The 24,747-nt window shown below is 44.5% G+C and overlaps 1 protein-coding gene across 2 annotated transcripts; it reads right to left on the bottom strand.

The window, feature by feature from the left end:
• Positions 1-1,907: 1,907 nt before the first annotated feature.
• Positions 1,908-23,996, bottom strand: ttbk2a (tau tubulin kinase 2a). 2 transcript variants are annotated; one of them, XM_061082417.1, is made up of 16 exons: positions 23,559-23,996; positions 17,875-18,039; positions 15,611-15,758; positions 13,663-13,736; positions 12,125-12,265; positions 11,645-11,749; positions 11,000-11,065; positions 10,787-10,879; positions 10,563-10,688; positions 10,210-10,367; positions 9,920-10,127; positions 9,580-9,809; positions 8,932-9,487; positions 7,774-8,109; positions 5,257-6,230; positions 1,908-3,899 (listed from the first exon to the last, which is right to left on the bottom strand). In XM_061082417.1, the coding sequence occupies exons 2-16, from the start codon at positions 17,941-17,943 to the stop codon at positions 3,440-3,442; spliced, it is 3,744 nt and encodes a 1,247-aa protein (XP_060938400.1). In that variant the 5' UTR covers positions 17,944-18,039; positions 23,559-23,996; the 3' UTR covers positions 1,908-3,439. The 2 variants fall into 2 exon arrangements, with proteins under 2 accessions (XP_060938400.1, XP_060938401.1); XM_061082418.1 differs by lacking the exon at positions 7,774-8,109 and having other exon boundaries at positions 23,559-23,995.
• Positions 23,997-24,747: the final 751 nt, after the last annotated feature.

Raw genomic sequence — 24,747 nt, forward strand, 5'->3', positions numbered from 1 at the left:
TTATAACCAGTTTTATAAAAATAAAATACAAAATAATTTCAAAACCAAAAAAGAAAAGAAAACACTGTACAAGGCATTGATATGATACAAATGATAGAGTGAACATAAATAATTACAGTTATATACAATGCAAAAACTCCCACTTGTTACATTCTTTCCTGGAGACTGTACAGTTACATTTCAAAACCAAGACGTACATTTACAACACAAAAAATATTGACCATTAAAAAATCCCAACAATTAAAAGTAAAAAAAAAAAAAAGATGGATGGGCGCATTAGCAAATGTCACAATAAATAATTTTCTGTCAAGTATTTATAAGTTATTAACAAGTAATCGGATGTTATGAGGTGAGAAGTGTACCGGGTGTACAGCAAAGCTTTTGTTAGTTTCCTTCTCACATTTTTAAAATAAAACTAAAAACCAACTGGGTTTGCTCTCGTCGGCCTATTGGGTATCTGTCACCACAAATACCAGCACGCCACTACATGAATATGACACCGTCAACATCAGGCCACTCGAAAAAGTGACGACAATAATCTCACCTGGAGGGAAACACCAGGACTACAGCTACACACCACTTATGTGCAATAAAAATAACCTTAGAGAAAGATGAGAAGAAAATCAGATCATCTTTTGAAAATCAGCTGCACTGTTTAGTATCTGTTCCTCCCTTTCACTGAAGCTCGTTAGCGTAGAAGTTATGGTTTTACAATAATGATTTCATTTAAATAATTATTTGAATATCATACAGGTATATATTAAAAGTCTTGCACAACGGCGTTCTCAACTTTGCAAAGCTTGAGGCTGAAAATCAAGACGAGGGAGGATTTAAGGATTGATGTAGAAACTGCACGCCCCTGTTTGAGCGGTGATCGCACGGACAGACACACAAACTGAATACTGCAACCTGAAACGTTTTCATTCCAGCCAGTCAATCGATAAACGGCCCATGCAAGCTCACACAGAGAGAACAAACAGGGTTATGCACGGACATCCGAGGTGACCAGGCATTCACAGACAAGAGATAGGGGACAGGGACAAGGCTCCGGCCCTTTACTAGTGGGATGATCACCAACACAGACAAGGCTCAGTCATCCCTCGCTATGCACAGAGGGGGCAGAGAAGAGACTTTAAGGCGGCTGACTGACTGAACGCTGTCTGCCGTCAGGATGAGTCATCGTAGCTGCTCTGTGAGGCCGGCGTAGGCTCCTGCACGAGTCCAACCCAAACAGCACGTCTACCAAGCAAAGAGCCCACTCCATACACTTACATCCTATATCAAGATGAACCACATCTGCAAAATCTATCAAAATATTTGGCAATGTCTGTTCATACATGCGGCCGGGTCCTATAGAGGCTGCTGTTTCAACCTTTCAACTCTGTGGTGGTTTTTTCCTACAATACAAAGTCTGTTCTCCTTTTTTTAATTTCGCGCATCACGTCCTATATTTGCACTAATAAAAATACAGTGTCATCATTATCCAGCAACACAATCGTCCCGAGTCAGTGCAGGAAGCGTAGAAACACTAGAGTCACACATTAGGAAGATGAAGGAAAATGAGACACACAGGTCATGAAGATAAATGCCCTGTTACGGGAGGTGTTATGCAGCGTTTTACTCTGTAAAGAGTCAGATTTTTTCTTTTTATATTCCCGTCTTTTCTCTGTCGAACATGCAAAGAGCAGCGCTGGAAGGAAGCCGGAGTTTTTTTTACAGCATCTTACAAGCAGAGGAGTGGGAAGAGGAGTTTGAGTGAGGAATCTGGAGTAAAATCAAAACACAAACATTACTCTGCCTCCTTCGCCCGGAGCACAAACGTATTGTACGTCGTTTTATAAAAAAGACATTCTCCGGCACAGGAGGAAAACCAAAGAAACCAAAAAAAAAAAACATTCTTCATCATATTGGTGTGAGAAATATATTTATATACATATATATACACACATATGGCCTCTGTTTTTCAGTAACATTTGACAAAAATGTTGTTTGAGGTCAGAAATTCACATTTGTTCAAAGTGTCGTCTCAAACACTGACCTGGTACAGACAGGACAGCTGAAGTGGGTTTTTGAAATTTGAAATATCTTTATAAATAACAACCACTCAAGTAAACCGTTGTTCAAATTGTGTCGGATTTACAAACAGTTGTGTTGCTACCTCTTCTACATTAGAGAATACTGGTGGAACTGGCACTCGTCTGATTTTGGCTTTTTTCTTCTTCTAATCACATTCACACCAGAGTGAATCCTCAAGTTGCCCAAAGTGCCAAGGCACACGCTGGGACAAATCTATCTGAACATTACTCAGGTGATGTACCTTGTGTTCTTTAAGCTTCCCACTGCTACTACAACTACAGCTAACACATGATGCCTTCACATCTAAAAAGGGAGTTCCACTATAACAACCTTTAATCCCCTCAGATCACTTCACAGCAACACAGTAGGCACAGAAAGGTGTGTGTCCTCACACACGGTACGTGATTGATTGTATAAAGGATCACTTCGGCGTAATCCCGGCGATTGAGCGTGTAAAACTAATCCGGGCGACACAAACCCGCACGTCCACGATCGCACAGAAGAGGGAACGGGAGTCGTAGGCAATCGCTAAGCATGAAAATAAATATCTCAATAAATACACCTGTACACAAACTCTGGCTTTATGCATTCACACGTAGCATAAAGTCAATATTATACCCTGCCTGCTCCTCAAGTCGGAGGAGACAACGGAGTCAACCCCAGGGTTAGTATTTAACAAAGCTGGGATGTGCTGCACTGATATTCAAACAGTGCATTGTTACCGGGGGATAAATAAGTTACTATATATTGTTGTGCATGATGGTTTGGAGTTAAATAAGCTGATTTATTTATGTTTCTACCGGCTCAACTAACTCTTGATTCATGTATCATAGAACTTCCTGCATTGAGAAAGAACTTTTTACATTTTGCAGCTACACTACTTTGCTTCTACCACATTTTAACATAACAAAACCAGGACCCTGATGTGTCCAGATACAGTAATTGTCAGATGAATTGTCAGAAAGTGGCACAGGAACAATTTCATTTTTACTCATATTAAGGAGTCAGGTAAATGTGAGAAGAGGCTTTTGGTGCGAGGACATTTTGACCTCTGATGCACAGATTTTGACCCTTGTTCCTGAAACCTGTGTCGACTTTGTCCCACAACTTTACAGAAATTCAATACTAAGTCACTGGAGTTCCCCTTTAAAGCTAAGCACGGAATTGAATGACAAACGCTGGGTGCAAATAGAAGGAGCGAACACTGGGAAGCGGAGGGGAAACTGTAAGGTTCAGACTGACAGGGAAAACTGTGAAAGGAGATTTTTTTTTTAAATGTAATTAAAGAGGAAGACTCAGGTTCTTCTCCTGGCTGATGTCTATCAGAATGTGGAGTCTTCCATCCTCGGCTGTGTCAGTGCAACTATCTGCTCAGCTTAGTGGAGCACTTGCCCTCTCGGCTGCAGCCTTTCCCCCTGGTCAGGTACAAGGGGCTGGTGCGGGCCTGGCGGCTGCAGCAAGTCTCCTGGTGATGGGAGTAGAAGCGGCGGGGGGGTGGCGAGCAGCCCGAGAAGCTGGGGGGCGAGCGGCTGCGGCCCAGGCAGCCCCCTCCCCCGCCGCCGCCGCCGCCACGGGGCTCGTGGCGGGAGGGCGAGGAGCTCACGGAGCGCTGCAGGGAGGAGGAGCTACGCGGCGAGGCGCTGGAGCTGCGGTGGTGGTGCGGCGAGCTGGTCAGGCTGCACACGCCCATCCTGGAGCCGGCGTGCTGGGCGGAGGAGCGGTGGTGGACCGGGGAGCCGCGGGAGCCGTGCATCAGCTGAGCCAGGCAGGTCAGGAGGTCGGAGTCACTGGTGCTGCTCGCTCGGATGCGGTAGCGCCTCAGCCTGAGTGGACACAACAAGCAGGGAGAGGTGTGAGAAACAGTTAAATCATATGGTTCACATTAAAATAGGAAACAGAGGGATACATGTCATTCATATTTATATAGAAAGGACCATTGTATTACTTTCTCCCTTTGTCTTTGGAAAACTTTGTTCATCCAATCATGGAGCAAATAGGTGAGATATGTAAAACCCCTAAGGCCAGACTTTGTGGAAGTATAGAATGAATGACCCTGTAATGTTGCCTTGATTCAGCCTCACCGACCCCTATCCCATTCTCACTCAAATCACCCTCTAACATGTTGTTGTTTTTTATTCGGCTTGTTTTTTTTCATTTTTTTTTTTTTCTCTACTGATCTGTGATTATTGTCTACATGTTCGCACTGTACCTCTCCCAAAATGTACAAAGTTACCCAATTTTTAAAAAGGTTGACAGCAGAAGAAATAAAATTGCCCTTGGGCTGATGTAAGTTTTTGTAAACAACTGTCAAAAAAAATAAAGAATATATTAAAAAAAAAAAAAAAAAAAGAAAGGACCATTGTTTGCTTTTAATTCCCATCAACAAACAGACAGGACGAATTCTTCCATCGATCACAATAATAAACAGGCAAAGTCAAATTTAAGGTGGAATTATTTTCATCTTCCTGCTCTTTCCATCACAAGAATAGATGTATAGTAGGGACGGGGGGAAAAATCGATTCAGTTACAAATCGCGATTCTTGTGAATGACGACTGGCTTTTAAATCGAATTTAAAAAAAAAAAAAAATTTTAAACATTTATTGGTTTATACAGGGGAATATATGGGGGGGGCAACATCAACCCAGAGCAGGTTGACCAGCTGTTGTTTTTGCACAAGAATCTAAACATACCCAAGCACTAGCTTTGCATCGGCTACATGCAAACAACAATAGCCTACTTTTTGTTTATTTCAAAGTTTATATTTTAAGTAAACTTTTATTCATTCTATTTAATTTAACTTTTATTTATTGTTTAAAAGTAGCCTAAGTGGCTTACATTTCTTAATCTGTCAGTTTGTGTGCAGTTGACAGGGGCTATACAATAATTTTTTATTTATTTTCTCTATTGGCTGCCCGGCAGTCATTAAGTTAATGTTAATATTTGAAATAAAACTTGTAAAGTTCTAAGTAAATTTGACTGTGTTGTATTTGACGGTATGATTCAACATTTTTCCATGGTCCATAAGAAATCCAAGGAAATCGTAATATCGAATCGCAATACATATCGTATCGCCACCTAAATATCGTGATAGTCGTATCGGGAGGTCCCTGCCGATTCCCGTCCCTAATGTATGATGTTATCATATCGTATTAATTATTATATTCAGATAAACTAATTACCTGCCCTCCACTGTGGAGCGACTCAGGGGCTTCCCGGGCGGTGGGCGTGGCAGGTAGTGGGCAGCCAGCTGCTCAGCAGAAGACACCGGGTGAACTGGCCGAGGGATCCTGCTCTTGCGGGACAGAGGACTGGAGGAGGAGGAGAGGGAGGGGCCGTCGTCCCCCTGGCGGTCGGAGCGGGACCCCATGAGCGAGTCCTCGTCCTGCGAGCGGTCCGAGGCCGAGGACAGGGGGTCTCTCGCCAGGGCGACCATGGCGCTGCGCCTGTCGGAGAGGGAGGGCGAGGCGGTGGGGGAGGGCACCGGGCCCTGGTGACTGGCTTTCTTCTTTAAGAGTTTCTCCTTGGCCGACCCCGGAGTCGGGAGCTCCAGCAGGCTGCAGGGCTCCAGGACCGGGATGCGACTGTGCCTGCGGCTGGGGTCCTTGCGGGGGGGCGCCCGGGAGGAGGACCCCGGGCTGCTGGTCGGCTCTTTGGCCTGGACCCCCTCTCCCCCCTCCTCCCTTCTCAGCTGAGACTCTGTGGCACAGGGGGCGAGGCCGGCATCATTCTCATAGTCTCTCAGCTTGGGGTAAGCGCCGTTACTTAAATCCTTGTGGCCGGAGCCGTGGGGGGAGAAGGGGCCATTGGTAAAAACAGGACTTCGAGGAGAGCGAGGAGAATGTGGCGAGCGAGGGGAGTGGGGGGAGGAGGGCGAGCGGGGGGGAGGGGAGCGGGGAGAACGAGGGGAAGACACACGACTCGGCACCGGGCTCGGAGCTTTGGTGTTGCCGTCTCCGTTGATCAGCATTTCAGCCAGAGGGTCTGTGGGGGTCCCTGGGTGGGTGGGCACGTGGTCCTGAGGGGAGGTGATGTCCACCGTGTGATCCTGGACCTGCTGAGCCTCCGACTCTCCACGCATCTCCAGCAGGAGGCACTGTGGAGCACTGTCCGATCCCGACTGGGAGGACAGCCCAGAGGGACGCTGAGCTGTCAACTGAAGGGGGGGGGGGTGGGAGGTGAAGACATGGGACAGAAGAGAAACACACACGAGTGTTATTCAACAATCAACCACACTAAAGTTGGGAATATTATAGGAATTGTCAAGGGCCTGTTGCTGATAGACTACAACATGTCGAGTTGTGCTGTAGTGCTGTAGCAAGTGCCTGGTGCAGGTGTGTGAAAAGAGAAGAAGTGTGTAATATGGGGTAATAAATGGTGATTAGTTTGGCAACAGCATGCAGTACCATAGCTACCATTATCAGACCAAAACACACACAAAGTGCTATGGCAGTGTCAGTCAAGCTGTGAGTACTAAACCGGCAAGTAGGACAGGAAAGGTTCACGCAACTTCGCAGGGGGCTTCAGCGAAGAGAGGGTGAGGAACAAATACAGGGAGAGAGAGAGGAAGAGAAAAATAGCGAGGACAAAGACGATCTGAAACAAAAGAGATCATGCAACCGGTAGTCATGACTCGACATTCCAAAACACACATGCCACAATCAGACAAACACACACAACCCCTATTCAGATCACAAGAACACATGTCCAGACACAAGGACACATCTGACCCATGCTCTGCCTGGCGCTGCACAAAGCCCCCCATGGTCCCTGGAGAGAGAGAGACCCCCACAGTGAGCAAGCCAACGGAAAACAAAGAAGCCAAAACAAGCAACGTAAAGGAAAAAGAAAATGGACAAACAAAAGGGTTGACAGCCCGTGTGTGGCCGCTAGGGTTGCAAAGGAGCGGAAAGTTTCCGGTAAATTTCCGGAAACCTCTGGAAACTTTCCATGGGAAGTTAAGCTCGGGAATTTGGGGAATTTTGAAAAAAAATAAATACGCAAATTAAACGCTATTGAGGTCTGCTGTAGTGTGCAGGACTAGTCAGGTAAGTTTCGATGATATTACTGGGGAAAATATATTAGCATGCTGATTGAGGATTGTTCATCTGTTCATCTAGCCTATTTCCATTCATTTATCCATCAATTGTAAAATATGTTTACAGACGATTTCAATTGTTTGGCTAACTATTTATATCTCTGGCATTGCATTAGTGTTTTTTTACAAACTTTTTTCTCATCTTATTCTACAGAACAATGCCACGTGCACTCTCTCATGTGTGGAGACATTTTACCTCATCCAATGTAGAAGGAAAGGCTGTGTACATTTGCAAATACTGTGCAAAGACCTATGTTAAGAATGACACAACGATGCAGAAGCATATAGTCAAGTGCCCAAAGTTTCCTCAGGGCTCAAATCAGCCTATGACAAAACAAAATGTTCATATTTATGTCTGTATATGACAAGGTAAATACAGTTAGTATAAATTACCCACAACATTTCCAGTTCATTCCTGTTAATTCCCGTTAATTCCCGTATGTTCCCGTATATTCCCATATTTTCCCGTATTTTCCCGTTAATTCCCATGGAAAGTTTCCAACTTTGAATATTCCCGGAATTTTGCAACCCTAGTGGCTACTGACAGGAGGAGAGGAGGCTGGATGGATGTGTCGGTTTTTTGTCGTGATGAGCTCATCACCTGCTGGAGTTGGGCTCGTGTGATGCGTATGACCGAGGGGAACTTGGCGTTGGCGGCGCCCGCTGGGATGGCGGGCAGTTTCCTACGACTGGGCGAGCGGGTGCCGGGGGCGGGGTTTGGTGGCAGTGGGAGGGAGGCGTGGCAGGAGGAGGAGGAGGAGACTCGGTCCTGCTGCTGGTCGGCAGACTGGCTGCGCCTGATGCCCGGCGGGTGGCGCAGGTGCAGCGGGTCCGACAGGGTGGTGAGGAGAGTGTGAGGGCTGGGGGAGCGCAGGGGGGTGGGGCTGCACGTCCGCACCGCGACCTCGTCAGGCAGGGACGGAGGAGAGGTGGGGAACTAAGAGAGGAGGACGAGAGAAGTGGGAGGTGGAGAGAGGAGGAGGTGTGAGATCGGTGGAGGAGGAGATGGAGGAGGTATGGAGGGAGGATGAGCCGGGTTCTTCCACAGATTAAGCGATGGTGGGATTATAAAGATGTGAGGATGGTTTCAGGTTTAAGGAAGAGGAAGGAGACGAGGAAGGTGGATCCTGGGAAAGATGGTTTAGCGCTTCAACTTGGAGGTTCAGGTTCTGGTCGGATGAGAGTTAAGGGGACAGTTACTCCTCTTGTGGTGAAAAAGAAAAACTCTGCAATTTGAGTAAAAACGGTTTGTGCCGAACTTGCAGATTGAGCAGGGTGTCGGGCACAATGGGCTGGTGGAAGGTTGTGAACAGCAAAGGAGCAAAAAAATTAAAAATATAAAAAAATAAGCAAATCAAAGTATTTTCTGGAAAGAAATCATTTGCTTTGTAAAATAAATTTAAAAAAAATCAACATATTGCAAATATCTGCAAATAAGATCAAAATTATGCATAATATCTAAAGCAAATCAAAGCTCTCCCCTTCCCCCATGCTGTGATGTGATCAAAGCTCTGCAGTTGTGTCACAACTATCTTCTACTAACAGATACACATGTGAAGAAGAAGCGGGCAAAGCCGTAACACTTAGCTTCAAACTACAGCAAGATGCAGCTGGTGGAGCTTACATGATCTTAGCATTACAGTTCTATAGAGCTAGAACTCTGACTCTGTGCAGCTTTTTAACTCGGTAAAAAACGCTGAGTACGGTCAGTCTCATGAATGCCAGGTTGAGAGGTGGCCTTTCAAAAGAAAGCGCTTACCTGCGTGAGGACTCCCTCGGCCAGAGCTTCACCCGGGCTGGTTGGAGTGACGGGAGGCAGGGTCCCCACAGGCCCCACGCTGAGCTCCAGCTTGTCCACTTTGGTGCTTCCTCTGGAGGAAGCCGTGCTCTCCTGTTTGGCTTTTCCAGAGCTCGGGCCCGGGCTGCCTCTCCCCCACCCAGGAGTCCGCTGCCCCGGCTGGAGCACCTCAGGCTCCTCCTCCTCCTCCTCTGAAGGGCTGTGGGTGACCTTGGGTCCCGGGGAGGCACCGGGCCGCTCCACCATCACCCACTCCCTCGAGTCAATGTCCTGCCTTCCAGAGCTCAAGTTGAGGGCCACAAACCCCCCGCTGCTGGCCGCCCCCTCCCCATGCTCCAGAGATCCAGGGGACGCGGGTTTAGGAGAACCACAGCCCGACAGGAACTCATCGTCGTAGTGCCAGACCCGATCGGGACGCTCGCCACCAGCGACCGTTTGACCCTGAGTTACCGGGATGATTGCAGCTCCATTCGCCTCCTTCTCCTGGTGAGGGGTCCCGGTCTGCTGCTGAGGCGAGCTGAACAGGCACAAGACAGATGCAAACAATCAGGCCTCTACTAGGGACATAAATATTGCATCATAGATTTAGTGGTTACTGGATGGACCCACCAGGTCTCGAGGAAGCGCTCTGGACTGGGCTTGGACTCTAGGCCGAGCCTCCTCTCCAGCTCGAAGCTGTGGATGTTGCGGAGCTTCCTCAGCAGGGGGCCTTCTCGGTCTGAAGCCATCGCCTCAGAGTGTTTGACCGGAGAACCCAGACTGGGCCCGGCGTAGGGGCTCTGGTGCCCCTGGTGCCCCTGGTTGCCCTGGTTGTTGCTGTGTTCCTCTTCCGTCGCCGCCTGTGGGAACCAGTCGGTTTTTAAATGTATTTACCAAAGGAATAAGTGATTTTCACCTGCAGTGCTGAACTCCTACAAAGCCCAGGTTTGTGTGTTCACATGGGATCTACCTTCCAGACTGCGGTCCTGATGCGGTTGCGGTTGCGGTCCAGCTCCTCCCACACGTCAGCCTCCTGGTTGCGGTGCGGGTGGAGGGGCGAGCCGGGCAGGCGGTCGGGGGCGGGGTTGTTCTCCACGTCACTGAGCTGCTCGTCCTGCAAAACCTCATCTGTGTTTTCCCTCTGGTGGTCTCCAGGTATCAGGGACGCATTCGCCATCCTGGGAAAACACAGAGTTCACACATTATTCCATATTGAGGCTGCAAAAATCCCAAGAACTAGATAAGTTCAAGCAAACGCACCCCATAAGTGCCGGAGTGAGCCGGGTGTGATGCTGTGGCGTTGTGGCGCTGGCGCTGATGGTCAAGGTGCCATCGGTGCCGGTCCGCTCCCAGTCGTACGGGTCGTTCTCCACCACGTTGTAGGTTTTCATGCTGTTGTCGAACACTGACATCAGCAGCTGTAACACACACCGTTAAAATGTTTACTCAGGAGAAATTCACAGAACATCATGCTCCTCTCTATGGTGGATCAGCTTTAACAGATCCTCCTTGGCCTTGTCCTGCTCACATTTGCTTTTTATCAGAAAGAATATGGCCCATATGTTAACACAAACTAGCCGTCTTTATTAAACCCAAGTTAATCCCCGGTGTACCTGGTAGTCCGGCTTGGTGAAGTAGTCCAGGCTGGAGATGTGTTCCAAAAACACACCAAACTCTGCCGGCAGATGTTTGAGCATGAGACGGTGATCATACGTGTCCTTCAGCTTCCCCACGTGTTCCTAGGAATCAACAAAACATGTCACATCCCATCACTCACAGCAACCTGGACACGGCTGTTCAGTCCCAAGGAAGGACAACAATCATCACTTGTCCTTACTTTGTCCTTGATCTTCCTCCACGGCAACTGACCGACCAGAAACTCCACCAGCATGTAGAAGAGGGACCAGAGGTCGTCATGGCGACCCATCTCCTGCAGGATTACGTCACGTTTGAGTTGACATTTATCAACAGCATGGGGGGTCACTGGTCAGGGTTTCACTAATAAACTACAACACTTGTGGGACAGCGTCACAGCTCACAGGAGACTCACCTTATTCTTGTGTGCGTTGACAGATGCATAACGGACTGTTCCCCTGAACCCGGCCACCGGGCGAGGCTGACGGGTAGAGATAGATACAGACATTAAACGCTAACATAGACAGTATCGAACATGTTCTCTGAAATCCAAACCAGATCTGCAGAATTCTAGTCATAAATAAACACAAACTGCTTGTTTTTGTAGCTTTCTTCAGTCTGATTCTTAAACTTAACCCTTGATTGAGGTTTTAAACAGTGTTAGATTATTTTAAACATCTATTAATAGATTTTTAAGGCTACATAACAAATCTTTTAGAGTTTGGAGATAATTCTCCAAAAGTGACGTTCTCTGAAATCCAGCAGGATTCTAGTCATAAATAAACACAAACTTTAGTTCTTCAGTCTGACTGTTAAACTTAACCCTTGAACGAAGTTTTAGACAGTGTTTATTATGCTAAACATGTATTTATGGATTTTAAGCTACTTAACAGATATTTATTGACACATCAAGCAAACAGCTCATTTGGAACTTGCGGAGTTGGCAGAAAATTCTCTAAAAGTGACGTCCTTCAAGTCACACAGTGATTTGATCCATTGTTCATATGAATGATGTTTAATATGAGCAGCTTTGAACTCATTAACTGAAGAGGGCACTCACCGGTCGGACCTCCTGGCACGAGTTGGTGAACTGACGAGCCAAACCGAAGTCCAGCATGTAGCAGGTTCGACAAGTGCTTGGGAATCGACCCATGGCGAAATTGGACTAAATGGGGGATAAGGAGGCAAAGGTTGAAAAGAAAGATAAATAATACTGGTTAGGTGTGATATGCAATCCCCATAAAACAGTATGTGCATTTACATTATGCAAATTCAGAGGAATAAATGTCTTCTTGTGGTGGAATAGGATTTAATGCGGCAGCTCAGAAGACAGAATATTTCTGGGCATTTGGCCAAAACTGGTATCGAGCCAAATTACTGTAAGTGCAACAGTCAAAAAAGGAAAATACTAAATCAGCAAGAACTCTAGCAATAGAGCTATAAAAAATATTCCCCTGTGCCAGGAATATATAGGAGGGTCATGAAATAAAAACCAAGAATAGACAATCTTCTGCTGCAGCCCCCCGGTCCTGAGACCCACCGGTTTGATGTCCCGATGCAGGAAGCCGACCGAGTGGATGCTCTCGATGGATTCCAGGATCTGACGGCCCAGACGCAGGGTGGTGCTGATGCTGAAGGTGCCGCGGGTCATACTCCTCCTCAGGTCGGCCAGATTACGACCCTGAGAGACCAAGTACAAGATATGTTAATCCAAAGGTCAAACCCATAGTCCCGTCTATAACACACCTGATTGCTTTGCCACCAGACAAAAACAAAATAAAGAGGTGACAGTCAAATGTGTGCTTAGTGGACAGGGAGAGAAAAATACAAATACAGCTGCAGGGATCCTTTGTGTTTAATAGGGATGGGAATAGGCAGCGACCTCCCGATACGATACTATCACGATATTTAGGTGGCGATACGATATGTATTACGATTCTGTGGGTATTGCGATTCGATATTACGATTTCCTGGGATTTCGTTATTTTCTTTTAAAATACTGGACCATGGAAAAATGTTGAATCATACCTTCAAATACAACACAGTCAAATTCACTTAGAGATTTACAAGTTTTATTTCAAATATTAACATAAACTTAATGACTGTCGGGCAGCCAATAGAGGAAATAAATAAAAATGTATAGCCCCTGTCAACTGCACACAAACTGACAGATTAAGAAATGTATGCCACTTAGGCTACTTTTAAACAATAAATAAAAGGTAAATTAAATAGAATGAATAAAAGTTTACTTAAAATATAAACTTTGAAATAAACAAAAAGTAAGCTATTGTTGTTTGCATGTAGGCGATGCAATGCTAGTGCTTGGGTATGTTTAGATTCTTGTGCAAAAACAAGAGCTGGTCAACATGCTCTGGGGTGATGTTGCTCCCCCCATATATCCCCCCCTGTAAAAAACAATAAATATGTTTGTTTTTTTTAAAAATCGATTTGGGAGGCAGCATGGCGATTTAAAATAGTCATTCACAAGAATCACGATTTGTAACTGAATTGATTTTTCCCCCCATCCCTAGTGTTTAAACAGTGAAGTGAATATTAACATAATGTTCCTGTGAGTTTGGTTGAATAAACTACAACATGACCATCTCTCATCAAGTGCAGAGAATACATTTGTGAACTTGTGAGGATGACTTGTTGTATCCCGGCCTCAGGTGCTGGATGCAATGACTGAAACTAATTTGACGCCTCTGTAGTTCACAGCAGGTGAAATCTCGTGTGAACAGCAAACACTGGTTCCGCCTGAATCTCTGCTCTGAGAGTAAAGCTGCTATAAGCTTCATCCTTTGCTCAACCTGATTCTTCCAATGGAGAGATTCTTTTGTTAAATGGGTAAATTTAGATTATTTTTAAAGGCCAACTGTCTAAAACACAAAGATACTTATCATATAAAAGAGTGGAAAGTAGGAAAATCCTCCTTTGAGAAGCAAATGTTTGGCATTTTTGCTTGATGAATGATTTCAGTGACTCATTTGGCCATTAAAACTGTATTGTGCTCATTATATTTCAGCTCAAGCTTGATGTGTCACATTGAGTCATCACGTCTCCTGCATCAGGACCGACCTGAAGCTCCATCACCACGTAGTTGAAGCGGTCGTTGCGGCCACATCCCACGAAGCGACACACGTGGTCCTTACCTGGGAAATAAAAAGAGGAAAAGAGCATTTTAAAAGATATTTTCCAGAAGGAAGATGAGGTCACTTCTGAGCTACTTGACGTCAGCTGCAGCATTTGGGCTGAAGATGCATGAATCATGATGATGTGTTTTCATATTTCCCTGCCCTTCCCTCTCCGAGCACTAAAACTCTATAGTTCCTGTATAACAACCCTGCTGATTTACATGCAATAGCGCACAACACTGTGCCTACATATGTGTGTGAGTGTGTGTGTGTGTTTTTGTGTGTGTGTGTGTAAGTGAGCAAGAGCTGAGTGTGTGTATTCTCTGGTCCCAGAGGACATTGCTGCACTGGCAGCTTGACTGCGGCCACACCCCGAAGCCCTTCAGCACGCACTGAATGCAAACGGTCACACAAACAAAACCTCCCTGGTAACAAACACAGCTTTTAAGAATACCTCCCCCCCCCCAATTCTTACACAATGAATCAAGAACAATCCGACTAAGAAAAAAGGTCCAAATAGAAAACACAACAGGCTATTATTAGCTGGATAGGATCCATTAGTGCTCTTATGAGGCCACGGGTCGATGTGTACTCTGTCAGCTAGGGGGGGGGGGGTGGTGGGGGTTAGCCGTGTTTGTGGAGGCTGGAGTTCAGCCCATCTCAAGTTACATGCAGTACCATGAGGCCCCAGCCTGCAGCCATTAGACAGCAAACATGATCCCGGCCCATTGATTTTTTTACCCTCAGAGAAGAGGAAGAGTAGGAGAAAAAGCCAAGGTGGTTAGGAAAGGCAGGAAGGACGAGGGGAGGGAGAAGAGAGAAAGAGAGAAAAGAGTAAAACTATACAACAACCCCCCCCGAGGAGATTGCTTGTGTTGATCCTGTTTCTCTGCTGTGAGAGCGTCCAGTCGAAAATATACAAAACTATAACACTTCCTGTTGCACGAACCCTGTCCCCTCGGCGACTGTCACCTGAGACGTTTAGATTAAAACCTCCATGGAATCAAAAGACAGGAGAACAATGCTTCATCTGCTGAATGACAGAGAGAGACTCACACAAACGGCTGAACTCTGGGCCAAGCTGTGTTTTCAGATGAGTCAGATGATCTATATCTGAAGGAGAGATTATTCCATGCAGCCTTCAAACTCAACATCCCTCCCTGTGCACTCTACAATCACAACTAGGGTTGCAAAGGGGCGGAAAGTTTCCGGTAAATTTCCGGAAACTTTCCGTAAATCGTCTGTAAAATATGTTTACAGACGATTCCAATTGTTTGGCTAACTATTTATATCTCTGGCATTGCATTAGTGTTCTTTTACAAACTTTTTTCTCATCTTATTCTACAGAACAATGCCACGTGCACTATCTCATGTGTGGAGACATTTCACCCCATCCAATGTAGAAGGAAAGGCTGTGTACATTTGCAAATACTGTGCAAAGACCTATGTTAAGAATGACACAACCATGCAGAAGCATAAAGTCAAGTGCCCAAAGTTTCCTAAGGGCTCAAATCAGCCTATGACAAAACTAAATGTTTATATTTATGTCTGTATATGACAAGGTGAATACAGTTAGTATAAATTACCCACAACATTTCCAGTTTATTCCCGTTTATTCCCGTTAATTCCCGTATATTCCCGTTAATTCCCATGGAAAGTTTCCAACTTTGAATATTTCCGGAATTTTGCAACCCTAATCACAACAGATCCCAGACTCCTCGGCTACTCCTCAGATTTTTTCAGTTAATTTCACCCCAGGAGAAATGATCTACAGGACCGTTTGTCCGGTGACACACAGAGTATCGTCTTCTGGAGCGACTCGATAGGTCAGCGCGGCCACGGAGGATCAATCGATTCCAGAAATGTAATCCGCTGAATCCATGTCGACTCACCCTGCAGCTTCTTCAGCACGGCCACCTCCATCTTGAGCACCTGTTTGGGCTGCTGGGCCGACTCCACCTTCAGCGCCACGCTGACCCGGGTCAGCAGGTCCAGCGCCTCGTAGATCTCGCCGAACCCTCCACCCCCGATCTTCTTCGCCTGGAACGAGACGAGAACACGTAAGAACTTCATAATTACCCAGACTGCATGTGTCAGCAAAAAAATCAGCCTCCATGGAGTTGGAGCAGACTCTTGAGCAATGGAGCAAGTAGTTCAGCGATCAAAAACATAACATTTCATAATAAGAAATGTATTTTCTTTACAAGATTGTTTAAGTGAGTTTTAGTTTGATAGCAGCAGCAACATGCAGTAAAATCGCTGAGACTTTGCGATGTGGGCGTGAAGGAGATGACAATATTATTATTATTATTATATTTACTATTATTATTATATATACTGTTGCTGCCATTATTGCTATATACTGCTATTATATAGGTATAATTACTATCATATATAAATATATATTATGTTATATTATATACTAAATATACTGTACTATTTTTATATACTGTCTAACAATAACATTACCATCATATCATCAGTACTATTACCATCATCTTGCCACTGCACCTTATCTACCTATTTATCTTGTGTTTCTGTTTTTATTCTTTCTACCTCAATATTTTTTATTTTATTCTATTGTATTGTATTTTATTGTATTCAAATATACCGGCTGCTAAGACGACTTAATTTCCCTTCGGGGATGAATAAAATAATCTATCTATCTATCTATCTATCTATCTATCTATCTATCTATCTATCTATCTATCTATCTATCTATCTATCTATCTATCTATCTATCTATCTATCTATCTATCTATCTATCTATCTATCTATCTATCTATCTATCTATCTATCTATCTATCTATCTATCTATCTATCTATCTATCTCATGACAAGATATTCTTAAGCTTAATGTTTAACAGGTTCCATAGAACCCTAACATCATAACATGTAGGTCTCCAAAAGTGAAGCCAAAACACATTGATCGCCCCCTGGTGGTCGCCTGCAGTTTAGGTCATAAACTCAGCGACCTCCATGTTAGCAGATTGGACACGGACCAAACTAACTCATTTCAGGTTAGCTCTTATCACATGAACGTATCCTCAACTGCTCTTTTCTCCACCAAGTCTGGTTTTTAATTTGTTATTTGATGCTATAAACAAAGTGAAACATCCTGATTGACAGGTGAGAAGAACTCGTGATTGGTCAAGTGGATCTAGAACCGGGATATTTTGGCTTAATTTTTCTACAGTGGAAAGAGATGGAGACACGTTGTCCATCTTTATTTACAGCCTATGCTTAAAAACCCTAAGAATCATGGCGTCATCTCTCTTTGTTGTTCAGTTTATATTCATCACAAGGGTCTGTTGCTCCAAACTGGTTTGGACAGAGCTCGTCCCCCCCAACAGTCAGCAAACAATAAGCAGGTTTAACAGGTTCATGCATATGGGATAGTCTCGCCGTTTTGAATATTTTACACTGTGTCAACAGACGTGTTTTTGTTTCTGATGTAGAATAACAAGGTCAGTATTTATGAAACATACTTTTTTAATTACCGGCAGGAATTTATGTGGACAATGAACTTAGCTCTGTTGTTTTTAACCAAGCTCTCTCTCTCTCTCTCGTTTGCTCTTTCAAATTTCCTCCAACACTCATCGCTCTCACTGCCCACGACCAGAGCTTTAATTTCCCCCTAAGCTCTTACGTGTCCTTCACTGTCCTCCCTGCACTCACTCTCCATATGAGTCCTGTGTCGCACTCGGAGATGAAGTCGTGGGATTATCTGCAGCGTTCTTATGTAACTCTGCTCCGTGGAAGACAGGAAGTGGTGCCAGGCTGCCAGTAGAGAAATCACAGCCTCACATGGCGCCCGGGCGGGACCAGCAGTGAGAGCCATGGGCCCTCGGGGGAGCAATGCCTCGGCCGCCTATAGCTCACTGCACTGCCACGAATAGATAGGAGAGCTATTTCTGGATCTCTCACACTGCTGCAGCACTAAACCTGGACGGAGGGACAGGACCCCAAGCTGGCCGAGCCACAGGTGAGATACTTTCAGAAGAAGAAGAGAGAGGGACTGGCTGGCAGGGCAGAGCTTTGTCTGAGGAACAAAGTGTTGTTGTGTTGTGGGTCGGAGAGCGAGCGAAGGGACGGCCGGCGACAGGACCCAACACACACACTGCGTCCCTTGTTTTTAAAACGACATGTCACTCACCACTTTCCATCGTTCCTTGACCAGGGCGAGCACGCTGAGGATGTCAGCTTGCTCCGCTCCCCCGCTCATCACGCCTGTGGACCGGAGACGCTGTCCTCACTGCTTCCCCTCCCGCGACCCGCTGCCTCACACTGGGCCGGGCATGTGGACCTGGATGGGAGAACCCTGCAGACATCCAAGAGAGAGACATAAAACTGTCAGCAGCTGATGGATGAGTCCTGGTGATTCTGGAGAAGTTGCACAACATGATAACTTAAGAAACTTAAGGTCTTGTTCTTGGGTGTTGAACAAGGAGTTATTTTCTAGGCCTGGTTGAAATTCATGTGAAAAAAGTGAGCGTCTCCCCGGTTGTGAGACGAAGTTAAACCCTGAGCTTAATGTCTGCAGCTTCTCTGATACTTGACCACGGCTGCAGCTGCCACAGCTGCTGCCAGCAGCTGTCTTTCTGGACCGACTCCTGCCAGCAGCTCCCAGGCGAATGTCCCGCATCTTACATTTCCAAAGGCCTCGGCTCAGTGTCATTTTTCCCAGTCATATATCTTCATTATAAGACGACCATGGAGCAGACCTCGAAAATACATCTCATCAGATATGAGACACTTTTAAATCTGCTTCACTTTGGATTGGACGGTTAAGCCGTATTAAGTTTTGTAAAAAACAGAAATGTGTAAATCACAATATTGTAAGTTAGATTATAATGAAAACCAAAATTGTGTGCACTACAAGGTTAGTTGTTTTAATTATTGATGGTTATCAATTATTAAATAATGAGTCAAATATCATTTGTGAACAAATAATCAGAAATACTTGCTTTTAGCTTGTGAAAAATCCACTGGCTTTTGTTTTTTCTTTTGTCAATAATAGATTATTATCTAATAATACTTACAGTTAAATCACTTTACTGTTTAAGGTTGCCACAAATTGTTTCCTCCACGAAGGAGTTGATGTTTTCATCTCTGTTTGTCTGTTATTCAGGCAGAATTACACAAAACCAGATTTCCATGAAATGCAGTGGAGGGGTGGAGCTTGACCCAAGGAAGGATAAACAGGATGAACAGGCAGATCCAATGATTTCTTGTTTTTTCCCTTTTGTTACACGGCATGGTAGTATCTCTCTCAGTGCCTTTCTTGTTTCCATCATCAAATAACCTACAAACTATTTTTTCAATGAAATTAAATAATGAAAAATCTGTCCAAACCCAAAGGTCTTCAGTTTACAACCGAGACTAAAGACAACTTGCACATAGCTTATTGGAGAAGCTGACATCAGCATATTGTTGATATTTGTGCTTGAAACCAGACTTATAAATATGAATCAATCGTGAATGATCTGCTAATTTATTCATTTTGAGTTATCATTTCAACTGCACACGTTCACTTATTAACATCATTTGTGATTTTGTGAATTTTAGCAGGTTTTTCTCAAAACTAGATGGAGTGGAGTAAAGAGCCAAAAAGACAAGTGTCCCACTGGAGGATAGTTTGTTTGCTGAATGGAAATTCATATTTATTATGAATAACAGACTAATCAAATGTTACTATTAAATATGACTAAATTATTTATTAACATTCAACCCTGTCATGGAAACAGGTCTATTATAGAATGGTACTTTTTACATCTATCGCCTTGTGGCACAAGTCTCTTTTACACAGAAAGTAGGTTTCCTGTGAAATATGGCTTCAGTGAAGAGTTCCTTGTCAAATCTGCATCTTTCTCTGATGTTACACAACATCCGTGTCAGAGATAAGATTCCTCAGCAGAGCAGCTAACTTCCTTTAGCCTGGCTTCAAAGAATCAGAGCACAGCCGACTTTGATTCATCAGCGCTGCACACGGCGTGCTGGAATCTAACCGTTATGCAACGGGCCTTCAAAACACTATTTGGTAACGGGACATGATGCCGACATCAAGGAGCCAATCAATCCCTTCATGCACCGGGATGAGGTCGAGAGATGGAAGAGGGCAAAGCGTGGATCGACTCAATAACAGCGGAATGACGAGCGTGAAATGTGACCCAGGGTTACAGGACTCTGGAGCGAGTGGCCTTGGAGCAGCGGCAGCGTTTCAACTCACAGACCAAACCAGACGAGAGGTTTCAGGATAATTACAGACTATTTACTTTTAGCAGACTTTGAACTGTGCGCACTCTGTGTAGCAGTGGCCATTTGTTATCATCGTCTGTTACAATGTGGGGAAGTTATTCAAGGACGGACACTAACAATTTGACAATAACATGAGTTTCTTCCTCCCATAATAGAGAAACATTTAGTAATATGTAGTACAGTACAGTATTTCTACTTATACATACTCCTTATATAAAATGTTAACATAGATTGTGTTTTAGTTTAACAGCTGTAGATGTTAAAACGTTTTTATATAGCTCACTTAAAAATACACAAAAACCTGAAAGTTGAATTGATTATCTGACTAATCAATTAGTTTATGAATAGAATAATCAATGAGAAACTTCTGAGAATGGTCTCAGTCATTAGTGAGGCAACACCAACAAACAGCTGCTGGTTTCAGTGACTGGTAAAGTGAATATCTTCTTTACGATTAAAATGATAAATCAAGAAAATAATGGGCAGTTGGCCACACTAATCAATAAAAGATAAAAACATCAAGCCCTAATCTATATCTTATATATACTGTATATAATATTTGGTAATTATAAAAATAACGCATCTTATGTGTCATTTCATTTCAGTGTTTCGTGGTTGTGACACATGAGTTTTATCCAATTTGTTCCCTTATTTCACTCGTTATAAAACAATAAAAAAATATTAATGACGTACAGTGGCTTAATGTTACTATCATAAAGTTTTAGATGGGAACATGACGACAATAAGTGTGTTATTAACCAGTATAGAATTATAATAGAAACAGAGAAGATATTCTTTAAAAATAGTTTTATCCTTTGGAAAGTAGATGGAATGTTTAAGAGAACACAGCCGTGCTGCAACACTGTTTCTTCACAGTTGTGCTAACAGCTAAATGCTAATATCAAATACTAATAGATGTTGAGCAGGTTTAATGTGTTTAGTGAGTTAGTGAGCTGTAAATCTCATATAATCCTTAAAATTAAAGTAGAGTGGGGTCAATGTGACAATTTGCAGGTTTTAACATATGAGCCAAATCACAGAGGGATTTACAATACAGTTATGACCTGATGGTGGCACTACATTAAAGTCAAATGATCTCCGAAGCCCACATCATCCTCTGGGGACGATGAATATCTAGACAACATGAAAGCAACTGTGACTGACACATTAGAATCTGAACCAACACCGGAACTGACACCGAAACTGTGTCGCTTGCTATAAATCCTGAAAGATTAACTAATCTGCATCAAAAACACTCGTAAACAAGAGGAACAGACGCCAACACATCTGAACAAATCCACACAAACTAAACCTTGAGCCTATTAATGGATTTTTTCTGGCAACAATTTGTGTTGACGTCAGCCACTAAAACCTGAATTTCCTGCCTCACGTGTTTGCAATCTGTGGGGTTGGGGGTTGTGTAGACACAGAGAAACAGAGTCAGAGTCTGCACTTTGTGTTTGAAGGCATCACTTGAATCCTTCCCATTGTTACTAACGACAGCACAGCATCGAACCCACAGAGAGAGAGAGATAAACAAACCGACTGTGAACGCTGAGATTAAATGACCTCGGCCGTGAGTCACTCCAAGGTCACATGTCGTCCTGGTGTTTCCCTTTTTTAAAAAACGATTTGGTAACTTTGTTAAAAATTCAATCAAAGGAGGGATGGATGTGAAGGAGGGAAGAGTGGAGGAAACACAAAAGTATAAGATGGGTGTTTGGGGAGGTGAGTGTTTTATAATCTAAATAAAACTTTAGGGTAAAGACACAGGAAGTGACTGAGACATTGTTATCAACAGCGTAGGCCCCCCCGATCAATCTGTCACACAACCAACTTATTAGACCCACACACACACACACACACTTGTGTACAAGCCAGGCCGCCTCACACTGTGACTAATCTCACACCTCACACACGGAGGCACGGCTCTGCTCCTCTTCTTCTTCCTCCTCCTCGTCCTCCTCCGTACAAATCACCGCCAGAGAAGAAAAAGAGAAGTAAACAACTCGAGGGACGGAACAATAATAATGACAAAAACAATCTATGACAGCCGGCTCTTGTGTCGCCATGAATCACACGCTACCTGACCCCCAGCATCTCCATGGCGACGATGGTGCAGTGCCATCTTTCTCCCGTTGCTGACTGCAGCCTCGGCCCTTTCTCAGCCGGCGGCCAGCTGCACATTCACAGCAACGCAAAGCGAAGCATTGTGGAATTATATGTCAGTGACGTGTGTCTCTACAGAGGAAACACTCACTCTGCTGCTCATCCTGAAACTATAAAACCTCACAAAACAAATAACCTCGGACCCTGGGACCCTGGAAGCCGGCGAGGGCATGAACCTTCAACAACACGTGGCCCCGGCGATGATCACTACACTGACAATCAATGAGATTCCATTTCTCTGCCTCCTGGAAGCTAAAAGTTTACATCTACACACAAACTACAACATCATACAGGTACAGTACAACCAGTGCTGCTCCCAGTAGAACTACACACACCCATTAGGGACTGAACTTGAACCCTTACTGTGCAATATTCATTCTGTCTGTCAAATCCAATGGTTCTTGTGCAAACCATTTTCTTTTTGTTACACAGTGTACATCAGTTTTTTATATATTTAAAGTGTTGTTATCCTTACACTTAAGTATTGCATGTTCCTTATTATTACTAACTGGGGCCTATTTCTTGACTCTTGCTGTTGTAATATTGCAAATGTCCCCATTGTGCCACTAACACAGGATTATTATCTTATCTAATCTTATGAGTGATGACACAACAGACCAGACACACCCACTGCTCCTTGTCCTTTAAAAACTAAGTATTCACACAAAACAAATTAAACTCTGACACCATCAGTGCAACAACACATGGCTCGAGTGAGAATAACCAGACTGACAATGATGGTCGGGGCCTGGGTGGACAGCAGGACTGGGAGGACTGGGAGCTGTTGGAGCTGCTGGAGAGGAGCCAGCATGGGGAGGCCCCTCCACACTCAGCATGGATGGATGCAACTGATCAGTGTTTTTAATAGAGCACACCTATCCCTACTGTCAATGACAATCCTTCAAAATAAGAGCATGTGTCCGTGCAGAATGAGAACCCTGAGGTCTGGTTGGACAGCAGGACTGGGAGGACTGGGAGGACTGGGAGCTGCTGGAGCTGCTGGAGAGGAGCCAGCATGGGGAGGCCCTTCCACTCTCTGGTTCCACTCTCTGCATGGATGGATCATGAAACTGATCAGTGTTTTTATGGAGAACACCTAACCCTACTGTCAATGACGATCCTTCAAAATAAGAGCATGCGTCAGTGCAGAATGAGAACCCTGAGGTCTGGTGAGCTGTTCTCAATGGGATGTGACAGGCAGCAGAGAGAAGAGCATGACACCCATCCTCCAGCTCCCTGCAGTGGGCTGGCTGTTGCATGGATCCACAGGCCACGCAGGATCGTGCCCGGTCAGCTGCGACCACATGAAGCCGACACACGCACGCAGCACACGCACGGAGAGGGAGGGTGGGTGGGTGAGTTAAATCCCCCCGGCCGGAGGGGCCTCGGCCTGCGGGGATCGTGCAGCCTTACCTCGGGTCTGTGGATCCACGGAGGAGGAGGAGGAGGCTCCGGGTGTGGTTACAGACGATCCTCCGCCGGGGACGACGCGGAGCTGGAGCCCATAGCGAGGGGAGGGTCCTCCGGGCAGGAGGCGAGGCGACCACCGGGGGAGAGGAACCGAACAAAGCGGTGGAAGAGGAGGGAATGTGTCCGGGCGAAGGTGTCTCCTCTGCGGCTTCACCTCAGCATCTCTGTCGCTGCGGCGGATCCGCGACGTGACGGTGATCGGCAGCCTGCCCCTGCGTGCGCGCTCCCGATCCCATCGCCCCTCGCAACAGCTCGGCCGCGCGCAGCAGAGGCTTTAAAAAAGCTCGTTCGTGTGGGGTCGGGCACGCGCGCTGCACACGACGTTGCCAGATTCGATGAAAAAATAAAAAAGTTGAGAAATATGGAAACGTGCATATTGATGATGATGCTGATGATGATGATGATGATGATGATGATGATGATGATGATGATGATGATGATGATGATGATGATGATGATGATGATGATGATTATTGTTTTATTTTATTATTCTAATTCTTATTCTTATTCTTATGCTTATGCTTATGCTTATGCTTATTCTTATGCTTATTCCTATGCTTATACTTATGCTTATGCTTATGCTTATGCTTATTCTTGTTCTTATTCTTATTAGAATATTGTTGTTTTATTTTTTTGTCTCTCTGTGTGTGCGTGTGTTTGGTTTTCTTGTTTTTTGTATTGCTTTTATTTATATGTATGTGCTCTCTGCGAATAATTTTCATGTATTTTGTTTATATAAAAAAAAATCACAAAAAGTCGTTGCTTATTTCATTAGATGGTAAATTTGACAAACAGAAGAAAGAATAGTTCAGCCGCAGATTCAGTGATTTGCAAATTGAAGAGCCATTCTAAACAAATATTAGTTTAAACTAAACTATAACACTCGACCAGTAGCAGTCTTTGTTTGTTATCTACTGTTATTTGCACTGTCAATAAATAACATTGATACTAAATACAACTAAAAAACACAAATATTTGCAAGCAAGTTATGTTTGTGGACTTTTACTTCAAAGATAAAAGGATAAATAGACAACATTGTATTAAGAATCAGCCAAGATCATAATAACAACATGAACCAATAACATTTACTTATCCTAAAAGACGGAAAGGCTGACCAACCTGGCAACACTGT

The sequence above is a fragment of the Limanda limanda genome, chromosome 12 (assembly GCF_963576545.1).
Source record: "Limanda limanda chromosome 12, fLimLim1.1, whole genome shotgun sequence".
Taxonomy (NCBI): Eukaryota; Metazoa; Chordata; class Actinopteri; order Pleuronectiformes; family Pleuronectidae; genus Limanda; species Limanda limanda.